Source organism: Zootoca vivipara, chromosome 13, assembly GCF_963506605.1.
Source record: "Zootoca vivipara chromosome 13, rZooViv1.1, whole genome shotgun sequence".
Lineage (NCBI taxonomy): Eukaryota > Metazoa > Chordata > Lepidosauria > Squamata > Lacertidae > Zootoca > Zootoca vivipara.
The window spans coordinates 52208183-52225071 of NC_083288.1; the positions used below are offsets into that span (position 1 = coordinate 52208183).

Genomic DNA, 16889 nt, shown 5'->3' on the forward strand with positions numbered 1-16889 from the left:
ATTGATTTTATTATAATATGTATTAACAATATTATTAATTATTTGTTATTATTAATACCTATTTAATAATAATAATAATAATAATAATGCCGAGAGCTGGTATCGAACCGGTGGAAAAGTGTGTGTTTTTCTTTTTGTTTGGCCGCCATCTTGCATTCAGAAAGAACCTGATGCGCCGGCGCAGCTTCCACACCACCCTATTTAACCCACAAGGCAGCCCTTGCCTCCCTCCCTTTCCCGCCACTCATTCTCTATATAGAGCGCTCCCAGCTCGGCCGCCATCTTCGATTCACAACGAGGCTACGCCCGAGCCCCCGCTCGGCCCTGCCCACAGCCCCGCCCATCGGAGGTTGCGCGTTGCAAAGCCGCCTACGTTTCCTTAGGGAGCGCAAGTGTTATGCCACGGGAATTGCCGGACTGGGACTTGCTGCGCTGAGCGACTCTATGGCTCTCCATGGCTTTAGATAGGGCGTTTTCAGGGCAGGCGCCATCTTGGACCGAAAACGAGGCTGCTCCTTTCCTTTTCCACCGCCCGCTTCAACCGTCCCCAGATTCTGACCAGCCGCAGGCAAAGAGTGGAGTTTAGACGAAGGAGAAGCCGAGAAGTGGAGGGGCTGGAGACAAAAGCGGGTAAGGGGCCGATAGGAAGGGGGCGGGTTGGAAACGGGGGGGGGTGCAAGGGGAAAAGGGGTGCAATGTGCAATTTGGCCTGGAGCAGAAAAGGTCCAAAGGCGGGAGGTTGTAAACTGCCATTGCCAGTGAGGGATCCTGCAAAATGCTCTCCGCTTTGGGGGGTGGGTGTGACTTAAAACATCAAGCTGGATTCGACCCAGAGCCTGCAGCAGCTGGATTCGACCCAGGGCCTGACTAAGACTTTTGGAAGCAGCGGAAAAAATTATGCTGTGAGGCTCCCCGCCCCCTCCCAGTATGTAATTCAAAATAAAACACACACACAAAACTAAATGTTGTTTTCCAAAATGGCCCAAGGCTTACACGTATGCTGAAACGGGCATGCATTGGATGTCAATGCGCAACACCTGGCTGGATCTGATTTCCTCGCAGTATTTCGATTTAATGATAGGACACCGTCCACCCCGCCTCCGGTTTAGGTGGGGATAAGTAATAAAAAGACAGCAGAAAAATGGGTGTAGAGTGGAGAGTTACTTGGACGCAGTACCAATATCAAATTCATGAAAATAAAAATCTCATTTTTCTCATGTCCCTGCTTTTCTGGTGCCCTAAACACGTGGCCCACGCAAGCGACAATCGCTGCCAGGTGGGCGGGGTAGAAATAATTATTATTATGGCAGTGAATTCCACAAGTTAACTATCCGTGGGGATAGGCTCCCTCCAATAAAAACAGGGGCGCTTATCTCTTCTTCCTGATGCCCTTTTGCTATGTCCTCCCCAAAAGGTTGAGCCCACTTGGGCTTACCGGTAGTTAGGACAGCCTGGTGAAATCCAGATGTTTTGGACTACAACTCCCATCAGCCCCAGAAAGTAGACAACAAAGTGGAGAGCACCAGGCTGGGGACTGTCTGCTCAGAGCAGGCAGACGTTTGGAAACATCGCCCTCTGCTGGTGGGTTGCTGGAACTTCGCACTGCTGCTGTTTACATATTGCATGAGTGGCTCCCAGAGTGGGCAGCAGCGCCCCCTGGGGGGCGGTGGGAATAATTGTGGTTTGAATGTCATTGCGTTACTTCTCCCCCTTAGCTGTTCTGCATAATGCTTTTTATAGGGTAGGGAGCAACGGGGTGAGTTTATGGAACCAAGGGGACAGTAGAGTCGCTCCCCCCCCCATCCATCCCCCTTCAAAAATTGGAAACCACTGGTTTGCATACTCTTCTTTTATCTACAGCTTGCATTTGTCTCATGATGGCTGCTGCTGCCCCCACTCTCACCTGCAGCGACGACAGAGACAGCGTCCCTTGCACTGCACCTATGCCCCTCCCACCCCCGACTCCCCAAGGCTTGGTCCCCGGGCCTGAGGTGGTGCTCACCCCAGAGCGAGCCTGTGTGAGGAGGCTGGGGGGCGGCGGGATCCTTCGGCGACCCCAGCAGGGGAAAGCACCACGTAGACAGGTAAGTGGGAGCTGGGAGCATGAGGAGGAAAGGGGGGTGGGGGGGGGGAGGTGGGAAGGCATTAAATGGGAAGGCAGGACTTGCCTACATCCTCTCCAGAGGGGAAGGGGGTGTAGCTCAGTGGGAAAGCACCTGCCCTGTAACAGAAGGTCCCTCGTTGCACTCCAGAGAGGGCTGGGAGAGAAGCCCTAGAGAGAGGTGCTGCCAATCAGTGTCGGCAGTATTGAGGTATATGGACCTCAGTGGTTTGGTTCGGCTTTCCTGTCTTCCTGAGAGGTTTGCTACGCAGAACTGAGGTTGTTCTGGGGCTTGTAAGACTGACAAAATATGTATTTCCAGTGCCAGGTCTAGATGCCTTTGGGAAGGATCAAATTGACTTTAAAAAGAAAAAGTGGTATTCTATCAATTTTTTCAGAATAGCTCTGTGTGTGTGTGTGTGTGTGAGAGAGAGAGAGAGAGAGAGAGAGAGCTGTTCGTGGAACTGACTCTATCCATCATTGAAGACTTTAATGGGAAGCTTTTAATGTCTGATGGATTTCTGTATTTTAATATTTTGTTGGAAGCCGCCCAGAGTGGCTGGGGGAACCCGGCCAGATGGGCGGGGTATAAATAATAAATTATTTATTATTATTATTATTATTATTATTATTAAGCAGAGATTGGGGGGGTGTCCATTGTCAGGGATTCTTTAGCCGCGATTCCTGCATTGCAGGGGTTGGACTAGATGTCCCTCGGAGGTCCCTTCCAACTCTACGATTCTATGAACTATGCCCCGGAAGGCTGACATCTGTCTGTCTTGGGAGACAGTGTGCCTTTGGGGGGGGAGTCAAAGTATTAGAAAGCTACCATCTGGAAGAGACATGTTTTGTTGCAGCTGCTACAGATGAAAAAAGAGGCTTTTTTCCCCTTTTTCCTTGGTCCACAAGTTCAGTCCGCTTGTCAAGTGAAACTCCAAAGCACCTATTGATGGGGCCACTCTGCTTAAGGTGGGCAGTAGCTTATCAGTGAGGCACGATGATTTCTCCACCAACGAAGGCAACCTGTAGCAATTGTACCTTGCGAGCTCATTCCTTGCAACTGCTGCCTCGCGCATTGTTTTTTCCTCACCATCAGCACCAAAATGACCTCTGGAGGTCCTGGGCTGCCCAGAGGACAAGACACCCCCCTGGCCTGACTGATGTGGCTCAAAGGAAAGCAGAGCAAGACGTTTGGCACCAGCTTGGCTGCAGGAGTTGCCAGTAGGCATACAAGGTGCCATCCGACTGTCTTATGACAGCGGTGTCCAAACTTTTTTCCAAAGAGGGCCAGATTTGATGGAGTGAGCATGCGGGAGGGCCGACCAAAGTTGTTGAGCTTGAAGTTGTTGAGCTTTTTTTACGACTTCCCCCCAAACTTACTGAGTTTTTTTTTTAGGATTGGAGTTGTTGACCTCCTTCTGGAATAAACTGACCGGCGGGCCGGATTAGGCCCCTGAAATGGACTTTGGGCATGCCTGGTCTTATGGACTGGATTTGCTCCTGGGTCTTTTCTTCTCCGGAAGATGTTTATTGCTTTAGCACAGGCATCCCCAAACTGCGGCCCTCCAGATGTTTTGGCCTACAACTCCCATGATCCCTAGCTAACAGGACCAGTGGTCGGGGAAGATGGGAATTGTAGTCCAAAAACATCTGGAGGGCCGAAGTTTGGGGATGCCTGCAAATTTAGCAAGTTGTTCACAATTCACCTCTTCCCCACCTCGACTGTCCATTTTTGCACCTTTCCCAGGTTCGTTTCAGGCTGGGATCCAAATCTGATGACATCGGCCTGGCCCTCCCCGATCCCCCGCAGCCTGGAACGGAGGCTGCCGTTCCTCCCAGGCGGGGATCCAGGTCGGACGATGTCAGGATGGTCAGCCTCGATCCCCCGAAGCCCAGAGTGGAGGTGGTCCACAGCAGTGCCGGAGAATCTCCCATCACCATCACGCTGGAGAGAGAGCCCTCCCTGAGTCCTGCAGGGGAGGAGGAGGAAGACGAGGGATCGCGTCAGCCCCGCAACCTGCTGGCCGGCCCCATTCCCCACAGCACTCTTGCCCTGGTGGCAGAGGTCCATGCCGTGCGGGAGAAAGGCTTCAATGCCCGGCAGGCGGCTGAGCAACTGGTCCAGCGCTCTTTCGTTGCTCGTTGCACTGTGGAAGCCCGGGCCGGCGAGGGTGAGTATTGGAGTTGAGCGTTGGGAGTTAAAAAGAAAGCCCTTCTTTGTGCAGCGCATGGTTAACCTATGGAACTCCCTCCCTCAGGAGGGTTATCGGTGGTTGCTGGCCAGGATTGCCTCCATATCTGGAGAAAGGAAGGCTTCTTAATCCCAGCTTTTGTGGGAGCAAGTTGCATAGTTTAACTGTATGCTGCCTGAGTAAGTCATAGAATCATGGAAGTATAGAGCTGGAAAGGTTCCGAGGTTCATCTAGTCCAGGCATAGGCAACCTTGGCTCTCCAGTTGTTTTGGAACTACAGCTCCCATGATCCTTAGCTAACAGGGCCAGTGGTCAGGGATCATGGGAGTTGTAGTTCCAAAACATCTGGAGAGCCAATGTTGCCTATGCCTGATCTAGTCCAACCCCCTGCAAGGCAGGAATAATAATAATAATGATTATTGTATAATTATTATTACACCCCGCCCATCTGGCTGGGTTTCCCCAGCCACTCTGGGTGGCTTCCAACAGAAGTATTAAAATACAATAAACTATTATTATTATTATTATTATTATAGATTATTATTATAATCTAGGAGAAGGGGACGACAGAGGACAAGTTGGTTGGACAGTGTTCTCGAAGCTACGAACATGAGTTTGACCAAACTGCGGGAGGCAGTGCAAGACAGGAGTGCCTGGCGTGCTATGGTCCATGGGGTCACGAAGAGTCGGACACGACTAAACAACTAAACAACAACAACAAATTAAACATTAAAAGCTTCCCTAAACAGGGCTGCCTTCAAATGTCCTCTAAAAGCCTGGTAGTTGTTTTTCTCTTTGACATCTGGTGCGAGGGCGTTCCACAGGGTGGGTGCCACTACCGAGAAGGCCCTCTGCCTGGTTCTCTGTAACTTGGCTTCTCACAGGGAGGGAACCGCCGGAAGGCCCTCGGTGCTGGACCTCAGTGTCCAGGCAGAATGATGGAGGTGGAGACGCTCCTTCAGGTATACTGGACCGAGGCCGCTTAGGGCTTTCAAGGTCAGCACCAACACTTTGAATTGTGCTCGGAAACGTACTGGGAGTCAACGTAGATCATTCAAGACCGGTGTTATGTGGTCTCGGCGGCCGCTCCCAGTCACCAGTCTAGCTGCCGCATTCTGGATTAGTTGTAGTTTCTGGGTCACCTCCAAAGGTAGCCCCACGTAGAGCGCATTGCAGTAGTCCAAGCGAGAGAGAGGAACCCTAGACTTTTCTTGATTCAGCTGAAGAGTTGCTGTAAGGGGGGAAAAGTACAGAGAACCGCCCCCTTGCATCAGAAGTAGCTGTGATGGAAGCGAGGGCTTTGAGGAGGCTAGTGAGGGAATGGAGAGAGGGCCAGGGCTCCAGCAACACGAGAGAGCCCAGGGCACACAGGAGTGAGGAAAGGGAGGGGGAGAAGGGAGAAAAGGAAAGCCTGGAGCGTAGACCCCTTCCTCCGGTTCCGGAATTACGCAGGAGAAAGAGAGGGAGGAGATTCACTGTCCCGAGGCTGCTATGTTGGAGAAGATCATGTGTGTGGGGGGGGGGGGATTCTGCATCGGACTGAGCAGACATGTTGTACATATCCAGCTCACTGTAAATAGACTGCACTAAAGAAAAACTGTTTAAAGACAAGCATGTGGAGCATCGTTACTCTAGAGTAGTCGCAAGAACCTCTGACAGTTGCGTTAGCTTTTTTTGCTGCTACATCACACTGTGGACTCAGTGTTGAGCTAGTGGTCCACCAAGACCCCTAGATCCTTTTCACATGTACTAGTGGCTGCCCAGGCATCCCGCATCTTATATTTGTGCATCTGGTTCTTCCTGCCAAAGTGCAGAATCTGCCCATCGTGCTTGTTTTTTTTTTAACCTGTCCTTAGTCTTCGAACATCCAGCTCCAGTGGATGCCTCAAGTTCTAGTGCGGCGAGATGAGAACTTCTCTCTCTCCATTTTCTCCACGCCATTCCCCGTTTTGTAAGCTCCTCGCCTTTTCTCCCAACACGCCTTTCACAGGTATGAACATCCGCCGTGAGCAACAACTCTATCAAGGCCTTGTCAGCCTGGAAGTGCCGGAAGTTGAACTGCTCAGCTCAGCCGTGCAAGAGAAACTCGCCCTCGTCCGGACGCGTCCTGAACCCAGGAAGGTGAGCAGGGAAGGGGGCAGCCTTGGGGATTCCCCAGAGCTGGAGGAGACGGGTGGCGTTAACACCACCCCCAAAATGCAATGATCCAATGGGCTTACACCAGTGTTGCGGGCATAGATGGCTCTTTTGGAAAACCCATAGGCAGGATTCGAGCGCAAGAGCACTCTCCCCTCTGCAACAAAATTGCCAGCATGTTTGCAAAGCTAAGGTTTCAAATGGTTGCCATTCCTGAATGGCAGGGGGTTGGAGCGGATGTCCCTTGGAGCCCATCACGGCCTCCTGCAGGAGGGAGTTCCGCAGTTTACCATTGTGCTTCACTAAGGACTTTCCCTTCTGAGCAACCGGCCTGTCTCTTCTCTGCTAGGAGCTGGATTGCACAGGCCCCAACCTCCTGGCCTTCTACGACCCGGAGCAGCTGTTCACAGAGAGCCCCTTCCTGGAGGTGGAGGGGCTGCCCCCCTTGAAGCTGCAACCTCGGACGCGGGACCCAGCCACCACTTTCTCCATGTATTGGAAGCTGCGCCAGTGGGACAGTTAAAGGGCCTTGGGTGATGGGCCGGCTGCCGCCCACCCCCCCAAAATTGGACTCAGACCGCCGTGTGGTGCAGGATTATTTATTCAAACGGGACTCCCTTTTGCACCCCCTTCCCCAGACTTCGCTTTTCATACATAAAACTTAATTGGAAGCACATCTTCTCTCCAATCTCCCAGTTATTGATCAACGGGGAGGCGTGTCTTTCCCTGAACGTCAACAGCCGCCGCCACCCTGAGCGGTCTTTAAAAACCGCTCAGATCCTCTTCCCCCCCCCCAACCTGTCGTGCACACAAAACATATCTCTCATAGAGTGGTAATAATCTGTAGGCTTTTATTTATATATAGAATCAACTTTTTTTTTAAAGAAAGAACTCCAGAGAAGGGGTCCCCTTCAGATCCTCCCCAGAAAGGTGGCGTTTTCTTTGTGGGAAACAAGATGGTGTTTTTTTAAAAAGCCGTCTCCCACTTGACGAACATGGGCAGGGTACGGGAAGCTGGCATTCGAGGCTGGTCATGTCTTCCTCCTCCTACCTTGACAAGCAAGGCACCCCAGCCGCAATATAGGCATGTGTCTTCCTGCTAGCTGTGTCCATGTGGGGGCAAAATCCTCCTTGCGGTGAAGACGTTGCCCCAGGGACTCGAGTAGGGAGAGGGGAGGCCTCTCGCGTCTACTGCTGGCCACGGCAGGGGAGGCCCCCCCCCCTGCTCCCCAATACAGGATGTTAAGAGACTCTGAGAACCCTTTTGCAGGAGGGTGGTGGAGGCTGGGTCACCCTCTCTTCTTCCAACCAAACCAACCTGAAGCTATCAAGGGACAATCAGTGCCGCAGACGCAGCTCCTCCTTTCTCCGCCAACTTTAGAATTCTTTTCTCTCCCTGGCCGAGGTTTCAGAACAGGCTGGTGGGAGTTGTAGCGCAGGAACAGCCGGAAGGTGCCTGCTGAGCCTCTTTTAACAGGCACTGACAATGGCAAAAGGGGAAACCCGTCAGAGAAATAACTGCTGCTACTATACTGTAAACTCCCAGCCATCCAGTCTCCCAGCTGCCTACCCTGTCTCTTCCCCTCCAGATGTTGCCAAACTGTTGGCCATGCTGCTGGCTTGAGTGACGGTCCACAACCTCAAAGGGAAACCGGAAAAAGAAAAACGACACCTCGGTGCAAACGCCACCCTCCTGGAGTGCACCCCCTTCTCAGCCCCCCCACCCCCACCCCATAACAGTAGTCAAGGTCCTGCTCCAGGGCGAATCTCCGCTGCCCCACTGCAGTCTCTGGAGCCCTCTGGTGGTTGAGGGCAAGCGACACGGCTTTCCCGAGCCCACAAAAGGCTGCAGGAGTCTTAAGTCTGGCTTGCTCCGTCCTGGCTGGGAGGAGAGGCTCTCCCCTCCTGCCAGCAAAGTGTCCAACATTCATCCGTTGGCCCCCCCCTGCCCCAGCAAGTGGCTGATTGGAGGGGCGAGGCATCGGCGGCAGAGACACCCTCAGTGGGCCCCAGGACCGGCCTTGTGGAAGAGATAGATGGGTCGCTGGAATCCTGCAGGGAGAGGAGGAGAGTTAGGGAGGAGCCAGAGGGTGCATTTAGAAGCCTCCCCCCCCACAACCCCTTGAAAAACCTCAGTAAGCTGGGCTGTAAAAGGGGCCTCTAGAGCAGTGGTTCCCAAAGGGGGTGGTACTGCCCCCACATGGAGGGCGGTGGAATTAACGCCAGGGGCTCAATGCCAGTGACTATCAAGACTTTGGAAAGCTGCTATCACTGGATGAAGCTCATTCATCCGTTTTGTTGAATTAAACCAATTAAGTTTTAATTGGGCTTTGAACGGATGTGCAATTCATTGCTACCATTTTGAACTCAGCTGTGTCATTCTCTTTCTTAGTGGGCTGTGCAAACCACCACTAGACATAATGGTGTTTTTTGTGGGTTTTTTTGCAGGGTAATAATAATAATTTTATTATTTATACCCTGCCCATCGTGGCTGGGTAGGGGGGCACCGGGGAGGATGGACGGAACCAAGGGGGCGGAAGGGGCCAAAATGGTGAGGGTGGAGCACAAAGTCTGATTGACAGCTTTGTGTGCTCAAAATGGCACGATTCAGATGGGCATGGATAGGCCACATCTCTCCCCCCCCCACGCCCCCAAAATACCCTTCTTTCAGCAAAAGCTGTTCCCCGCTCCCAAGCATCATTTCCCCTCATTCAAATCATGTGCTGTGGTCTCTGTATTCCAGTGGTTAAACCCCACCCCCAAATGCAGGTTGTCTGCTTCCATTCTGTCCAGTCCCACAATCCAGACCCACCCTCCATTTCTCTCTCTCTCTCTCTCTCTCTCTCTCTCTTAAACTCTCAGGGCCTGTTGCAATTCAGCTGAGAGCCAAGCCCGGCCCAGGATTTAAGAGGTTCTCGGGGCAGCACAACGGAAGGTTGCAAACCTCACCCCTCTAGACCCTCGCCTTAAACGTGGGAGGTGGGGCCCCTTTTCCCCACTTCCACCGAGAGGTTCAATTCAAAGGCTGATACCTTTTGATGTGCTCCTGGGTGTGGCCACCAATTCGTAGCTGCAGAAGCCCACTTCCGGGGAAGTCAGGTAAGAAGGGAACTGGTCTGGTTTCAGCTGGATCCGGTAGTAATGCCTGCACATTGTTTCCTAGGAAAGGAGGACGGAGAAGAAATCAGTGCCGGCACAGCCGCAGCATTCGACTTTATGATGCAGTAGGTGGGGAGCCCCGAGCATGTGCAGAGTGCTCTGGCCCTTTACCCAAACAGAAAACACAACTGGCTCTGAACACGCTTGGGATGATACAGCAGAACTGGACCCTGGCAGTCCTCGTTTCATATGGCATGAGGAAGAGACGCGGCTAAGGCCTGCCGTGCATGCAGAAATCCAAAGGGGGGGGGGGAAAGGACCTAGCAGCAGGGAGGGATTGTGCTGCGTCAATCTCACCTGGTCGCTTGGACCCAGGGGCAAGTGGCACGTGGTTAAGCTTGGTGACCTGCTTGGGCACTGTGTTGGGCACTGTGATCAACCCCCCCCCCCCCGCAAGTTGGCTGCTCCCTTGAGCCCACCTCTGCCTCTCTCCTCCCTGCTACCATCTTTATTTCTCTCTGGCATCCTTGAACAGGCAAGGCTGGTGGTTTGGTTTTGGCCTGGGCTGCAGAATTTCAGAATTTTGAAGTGTCAGGCATAGCTCTGGTGGCTTTAGCCCAAACGTAGCAGAATTTTCCTGCACAGCGCAGAAGCTAGTTGAGGTGGAAATGACTAGTCGGCTAGACGCAGAATAACTATTTACAGGATTTATTAAAAGAAAATAAAACCAGCAGTTTCTGCATACAGAGCAAAGCAAAATAAATCCTTTCTGTCTCTCTCTCTCTCCAACCATACGCAGCACTCCAACGCCTAACACCCAACAAGAAACAACTGCTAGCATTCCTAGATAACAGAGTTCAGTGCTGGTCATTAACCAATCAGAGAGCTGTTGCCAGGCCAGGCAGACCTTGGCTTTCTGCCAAGAGTAAATTGACACTACCTTGAGTTAATTGTGTGAAGCAAGAATCTAAGTTTCCCATGAGAACCAATTATCAGAAACTGAACTGCAGCAAGGCCTTCTGGGTAGGAGCAATATGGTGATGTGAGAGCCATCTTCAGATATCTGAAGGGCCGTCACATGGACGATGCAGCAAGCTTGCTTTCTGCTGCCCTGGAGGGGAGGACCCAAAGCAATAGATCTGAAGGACAGGAGAGGAGGTTCTGCCTAAACAGCAGGGAGAATTTTCTGATGCCCTTGGAAGATGGCGCACTCTCCTTCGTTGGTTTTTAAGCAGAGGGGTTTTTTTGGGTGGGTGGGTGGGAAGCGAGCTGTCTGCCAGGGATTCTTTAGCTGTGATTCCTGCATTGCAGGAGGTAGGAGTGGACGGCCCTTGGAAGTCACTTGCAATTTCAGAGTCCTAAAATCGTAGAGTTGGAAGGGATCCTGAGGGTCATCTAGGCCAGCCCCTTTGCACTGCAGGAATCCTGCCCGCAGCCATCCCTGAGTGGGCTCGAACCACCAACCTTCTGGTTAACAGCCAGACACAGACCCACTGTGCCACCTGCACCCAATGCTGCTGTGATTTCCCTGCTGCCCTGGGCCACATGGCAGACAGGACTGTTATCTCAAGGAGGGCAGTAATGACCGACTGCCCCACTAAGCCACATGCCTACAATAATAATTATTATTTCTTTGTTATTTATATCCCACCCGTCTGGGTGGGTTATGCCACATACAAGAGATAAGGAGGCAGAGGAAGCCCCGCTCTCCGCCCCCCAGCCCAGCTGCAGACCCCTGGGCTCACCGTCAGGTTCTTCCTCTTGCCGTAGGAGGACCAGGCCTGGGGTTCAAGGATCAGGATACCGCCCGGGTGCAGGTGGCGGTAGAACCGCTTGAAGAGGCGCTTGAGGCCCTCGTCGCCCCAGTTGAGGTGCACCCACTTGGTGAGGCTGAGGCACAGGATCACATCGTACTCAGGCTTCTGGGCCTCCAGCAGCTCGTCCTGCTCCAGCACGTAGTTGCCCTGCAAAGGGGGGTGGGAGAGAAAAGGAATCCATTAGAGAAGGCCAGCTGAAGACTAACCCACTAGATGCACATTCTGCTACCCAAAGGGCGGCCCATGTTGGCGCCCTCTCCCCAGCTCAGTCCAAATGCCACCTGCCCCCCCTCACAAAAAATAAAAAAATAAGAGAGCCCGTTTCCTTGCACAATCTGCACTGCACATGTTGAAAGTCTCTCCAAACAGGAGAAGTGCAGCAAGGCCACAGCCACTCCTCAGCCGAGCAAAAATCCAGACTCCAGAACATGGGCAGCAGGAGAGAAAGTGCTATTCTGTGCCCCCCTGCAAAACAAACAAACAAACAAACAAACAAACCTAAAACACTAGTCCCGTAAGAACACAAGGAGAATGTGCTACCGGTAGTTCAGGCCAAAGGGGGCCCATCTAGTCCAGCATCCTATTCTCGCTGTGGCCAACTAGATGCCCCAAATAGTCTGCCAATTAAGCCACTTCCAACACCTTGGCTAGATAGCTTTGGAACTAGCCCTGGCCTTGGCCTAGAGGGGCAACCTTATCCAGAGAGAGAGGAGGGTGAATATTGTCTAGGCAAGTCCACTCTTCTGCTCCTGCTGGGACAGGGAAGAGGGCCAGGAACACAGGTAGGATTTATCACAAACATTGAAGGGGGGTGGTGTTTATTGGCTTGTTTTTATTTTATTGTGTGTTTTGTGTTCTCATTTTGTCTTTTTATGTTGTGAACCGCCCTGTGATCTTTGGCAGAATACAAATGTCATAAATAATAGTAGCAATAATAATAATAATCAGAGGCACCTGTTGGCAAAGGCACAACACGAACTATTTTTCCCAGAATTGCAAGGGCCCCAAACTCAGACCACTTCTCTCTCTGTCTCTGTCTCTCTGACACACACACAGCTTTCCAGGGTTGAAAGTGTCTCTTCCACACATCACCCTCACTGGACCTGTCAGGTGGGTGGGAAGCCAGCCAGCCCCAATCAACCTCTGTATAGCTTTCCAGTGGGCAGAGTTAATCAACAGCTTGGCTGCAGAAGGAGACAGGCCAAGGGATCCTGCCTACCTGCCCACCCTTCCCCTACGTGCCAGAGGGCTGCTCAGATCCCAGCTCCAACAGAGCTCCTTGCTCAGGGAGAATTGGGCTTGTTGTTAGGCCGGGTGCAGGTGGGGGACCCTTGATCTCCCTTTTGAGCCCAGGACATCAAAGGCTGAGGACAGGCTGCAGTCACAACAGCACAGGGGAGGATTTCTTTATCAAGCTGACCCTATAAACAAGGTGCCTGGGAAAAGACTTCAGCCGAACTCTCCCTTATCTCCACCTCCTCCTGCAAAGAGCGTCCTTCCCCTCTCGGTTTCTTCAGGAAGGCCTTCTTGGCCTCACCTTGGCAGCAAATCTGCTGCCAACACAACCAAGGATCCTCCTCTCTGTACGTTTTGTCTCACATGGCTGCCGTCAGGCACCAGAGGGCCCTCTCACGCCAACGCTTTACACAGGCGGAGAAGCCATTAAGATGCACACGATTGGTGGCCCATTCCGCCCAGCGCTGCCTGGCTCCAGATAAAGGGTGTCTCCGCTGTAGCATCCTGCTGCCCAAGATCTGGAGGTGCCATGGGCTCCCTTCCTCCCCAGGAAGTTCCATTGCCCGCTCAGTCTCAACGGGACAAACTTAAAGAGAGTAACAAGGAGGCACCCCCCCCCCAAAAAAAAACCACAAGCAAGGGTCAGGACATCCTTTTCCCTACCATCTCCATCCCTGGAGAAACATAAAATGAACAGATGCAGTCAAGGAACCGAGTTAAACTGTGGAACTCCCTCTCACAGGAGGCAGTGATGGCCACCAGTTTGGATGGCTTTAGAAGAGAACTACCGGTAGACAAATTCATGCAGGAGAGGGCTATTGATGGCTACTTGTCACAACTGTCCAACAGTTGGAGGCAGCAATGCTTCTGAATGTCAGCTGTTGGAAATCTCCAAATTGTGCTGGGCATGAAAGCAAGAACAGCCTGCTGGATCAGGCCAGTGGCCCATCCAGTCCAGCATCCTGTTCTCACAGGGGCCAATTAGATGATTATGGGAAGCCCAAAAGCAGAATTCGAGCGCAGGAGCTCGGCTTTGAGCAACCAGCATTCAGAGGATGCTCTGCGCTCTGGAAGCTGATCTGGCAAGTAGATTTATAGCAGGCTCAAAGAGTGATTGTTCTTAATGACCCAATTAAATTAACCGGGGGATGGGGACGTTCTACCCCCCCCCCCACAACCACTCCTTGGAGGGAAGTTGCACATGGGTATCAGGTCTCACCTGCCTCACCCGAAATCCTCCCAGTTCTTTATGTGGGGCTTTTTGCTTTCCCCAGCAAAAGCCTTTCTGCTGTTCCAAAACTTTCAGGAGAGCCTGGTTAAGCCAGATGTCTGGTGACAGTGCTCCAATCTAGCCCACCCCTCTACTCCTAGAAAGGAAGTTCCCTCCTAATTGTCCCACCCTTCCACCCCAATTGGGCCAATCATGTCACTCTGCTGAGGACACCCAGTCAGAAGAAGCCTCATTGGCCCCTCCTCCCTTCCAGGAAGTGGCCTTGGTAGAACATGGCTGGATGTTGCCGCCTGCCTCCTCCCCATCGCTACTCCTTCATGGCATGCCTACACATGTAGGAAAGGAAGTGCCATGTGGACCCCCCACCGACTCTGCGCCCCGCTGTCTTGCAGGGGGTTGGGCTAGATGACCCTTGGTGAATCTTCAAATCCCATAATTCCATTATTCTAAGCCTACCAGTCCTTACACTGAGGGATGCTGGGAAATGGCAGTTCTGGGGAATGCTGGGTAATGGCAGTTCTAAGGAAAGGAACTGTGGCAATACAACTGGTGCCAAATCAACTTTAATCTGGCATATTTTAAATATGCACCTTAAAAGGCAGAGCTGAAAAAGCCAGGTTTTCCTACCCTTTTGCAGACCCTCTGCCCTAGAGCGTCTACAGGCCGGGGAGGCCGAGCCACCACCCTTTCCGAGGTGTCTTCCCTCACGCCTTACCTGGACGAAAAACACGTTGTTGGGGAAGACCGTGGCGTCCACCCCATCCTGGGGTACCCTTGGTGCAGCGATCGGCCCCCGGCTGGCCATGAGGGAGGCTGGGAAGGTTTTCTTGGCACGGCTGGCCCCTTCGCTGCTGCCGCCGCCATCCTGGCCACGCTGCTGCTCCTCGCGCATCTCCTCCGAAAGGTAGTGCCGGATGTTCTGGCGGGCCGAGTGGATGAGGGCCCCGTCAATGTCCACCCCTACTATTCTGGCGGGACCCCACTTCTTGGCCACGCTCAAGGTGAGGTGCCCCACGTTGCAGCCCACATCCAGCACCTCCTTCCCCTGGAACCACTCGGGCTTCATCACCCGCAGGCGCAAGTCCTCGCAGTTGGGGTTGCGATAGCCGTAGTACTTGCAGTAGTTGCCGTACTGGAATTTGTGGCGCGGTGGCTGCTGCCGGACCGGCTGGCCAGAAGCAGCCTGAGGGTGGCGGCCCCTTGGCACGCTGTGCCCCCTGTCCGGGCTGCTTCGGCAGGGCTGCTCGCTGGACGTAGAGGCCCCTGAATGCCGGCCTCCTCCTCCTCCTCCTCCCTCTGACTTGCTACTAGTCCTGCGCCTCTTGCGGTGGTGGTGGTGGCGGCTGCTGCTGCCCCCGGCTGTCCAGGAGGCCACAGAAGTGCCTGACGGCGTGGCGCACCCGGAGGCCTGCTGCCCAGGCTGAGCTTCCCCGGTGGCAGGCAGCAGGGGAGACACCACCTCGTCCCGGCAGTTGATGGCCGTGTTGAGTTCGTAGGGCTGCGGGGTGGCCCCGTTGCACGTCTTCTGGCACCCTTTGCACGAGGCGGGCAGCGGGGGTTTGCCTCCGCCAGTGCCACCTCCGCCTCCTTCCAGTCCTGCTGTCCCCCTCTGTGCCCCCCGGTGGCGGTGACGCTTCCGCCCGGGCTTGACGGGGGCTGCCAACACCGGATGGTCCTCCTGGGCGTTGTTGAGGCTCAGCGGGTCGGTGATGTCCTTGGGGATGAGGATCTCCACGGGGTCTCGGCCCTTGGCGGGCAGCGGAGACGACTTGGGGGTCTCGGCGTTGACGGCCTGGTTGACGTCCTCGTCCAGCAGGCTGTTGAGGTTCAGCGGGTCGAAGATGTTGCCCCCCAGCAGGAACTCCGAGGGCAGCACCGGGTCGCTCTCGGAGTTGATGCGCCGCCGGCGCTTGAAGGCCGGGTGCTTGAACCCTCCGCCCGCGTTGCAGCTGCTGCGCCTCTTTCCCCCGCCGGGGGCCCTCGGCTGGTGGTGGGGCGGCGGCGGCGGCGGCTGGAAGCCGTTACGGGGCCGCTGCAGCTCGGACACGCTGTCCTCCCCTTCCTCGACCGCTGCTGCTGCGGAGGAACCCCCTCCCTTGGGCGGGGGTCTGCGCTGGACGGGGGGCTGAGGCGGGAGGGAGTCGTGGGCTGGGGCGGCCCCCTGGTTCAGCCTGGCGGAGGGGCGAAGTGGGGAGGCCGTGTCCTCCCTAGGGCCTCCTGCTGCTGCCGCCGCTGGCTGGGCCTGGGCGTCTTCCTGGGGTTGCTCCGCCGGGGCGGCCCCCTGACGCAGCTGCACCAGGGGGACGTCCCCCCCGCCAGCCCCGCCCCCTCCTCCTCTGGGCGGGGGTTTGAGGAGGGGCGGCGGCGGGGCCGGGACTAAGAATGTCTCCTTGTCCGCCGCCATCTCGATCATGCCTTGCATGGGTTCGCGGCGGCGGAGGCGGAAGAGGCACCAGCGGCGGTTTAAGGGTTAAAGGGCCGGGAGCTCCTTCCTCGTCCGCCTCCCGCCTCACACTGAGCTCGAGGCTCCGAAGACTCCTCCTCCTCCCGCCCCGCGCGAGCCCCTCCTACGCGTGCGCCGTCAAGCCCCCCGCTCGTGCGCAGGCCCGGCGCGCAACCGCAGTCCGAGCACGCGTCCTCCCCGGAATTTCAGGTCCCGGCGCGCACGCACAGACCCATCTCTCTCTCGCTCTCTGTGTCCGCTCCGCCCCAAAGTCCCTAGCGCATGCGCAGCTCCTCCGCTAGCCAGAGGGAGAGCGCTCCGCGCCCGCTGCTTTCCTGCGATGGCAAGTTCCCCCTGCGATCCGGGTTTATATGCGTGGAGGGCGGGTCCAAGGGAGGGCACGCCCCCTCCTCGCAGAAGAGACCAATCGGCGCTCAGAGCTGTCACCGCCCGCCTGGATTCCTCGCCAATCGACGGTTTTGCCACAGAGCTCTCGAGGAGCCGCGGCTCCCCGCCTTCCTCCCGCCTTTTAGTTTCCCTGTGAACCAATGAGAAAGCTGGGCCGGAGCGCCTGCGGCCAATCAAGGAGCTACACTCCAAGCTAATTTTTCTCCCGAGTGTGGGTGAGGGTCCT

General features: G+C 54.6%; 2 protein-coding genes across 2 annotated transcripts; one reads left to right on the plus strand and one right to left on the minus strand.

The window, feature by feature from the left end:
* Nucleotides 1-523: 523 nt before the first annotated feature.
* PPP1R35 (protein phosphatase 1 regulatory subunit 35) lies at nt 524-7196 on the plus strand. The gene is made up of 5 exons (XM_035136221.2): nt 524-630; nt 1861-2084; nt 3849-4272; nt 6284-6414; nt 6779-7196. The coding sequence occupies exons 2-5, from the start codon at nt 1875-1877 to the stop codon at nt 6950-6952; spliced, it is 939 nt and encodes a 312-aa protein (XP_034992112.2). The 5' UTR covers nt 524-630; nt 1861-1874; the 3' UTR covers nt 6953-7196.
* A 61-nt stretch (nt 7197-7257) lies between these two features.
* On the minus strand, nt 7258-16610 carry MEPCE (methylphosphate capping enzyme). Its single transcript, XM_035136220.2, has 4 exons — nt 14528-16610; nt 11274-11492; nt 9462-9588; nt 7258-8481 (listed from the first exon to the last, which is right to left on the minus strand). The coding sequence occupies exons 1-4, from the start codon at nt 16232-16234 to the stop codon at nt 8429-8431; spliced, it is 2106 nt and encodes a 701-aa protein (XP_034992111.2). The 5' UTR covers nt 16235-16610; the 3' UTR covers nt 7258-8428.
* Between the last annotated feature and the right edge of the window lie 279 nt (nt 16611-16889).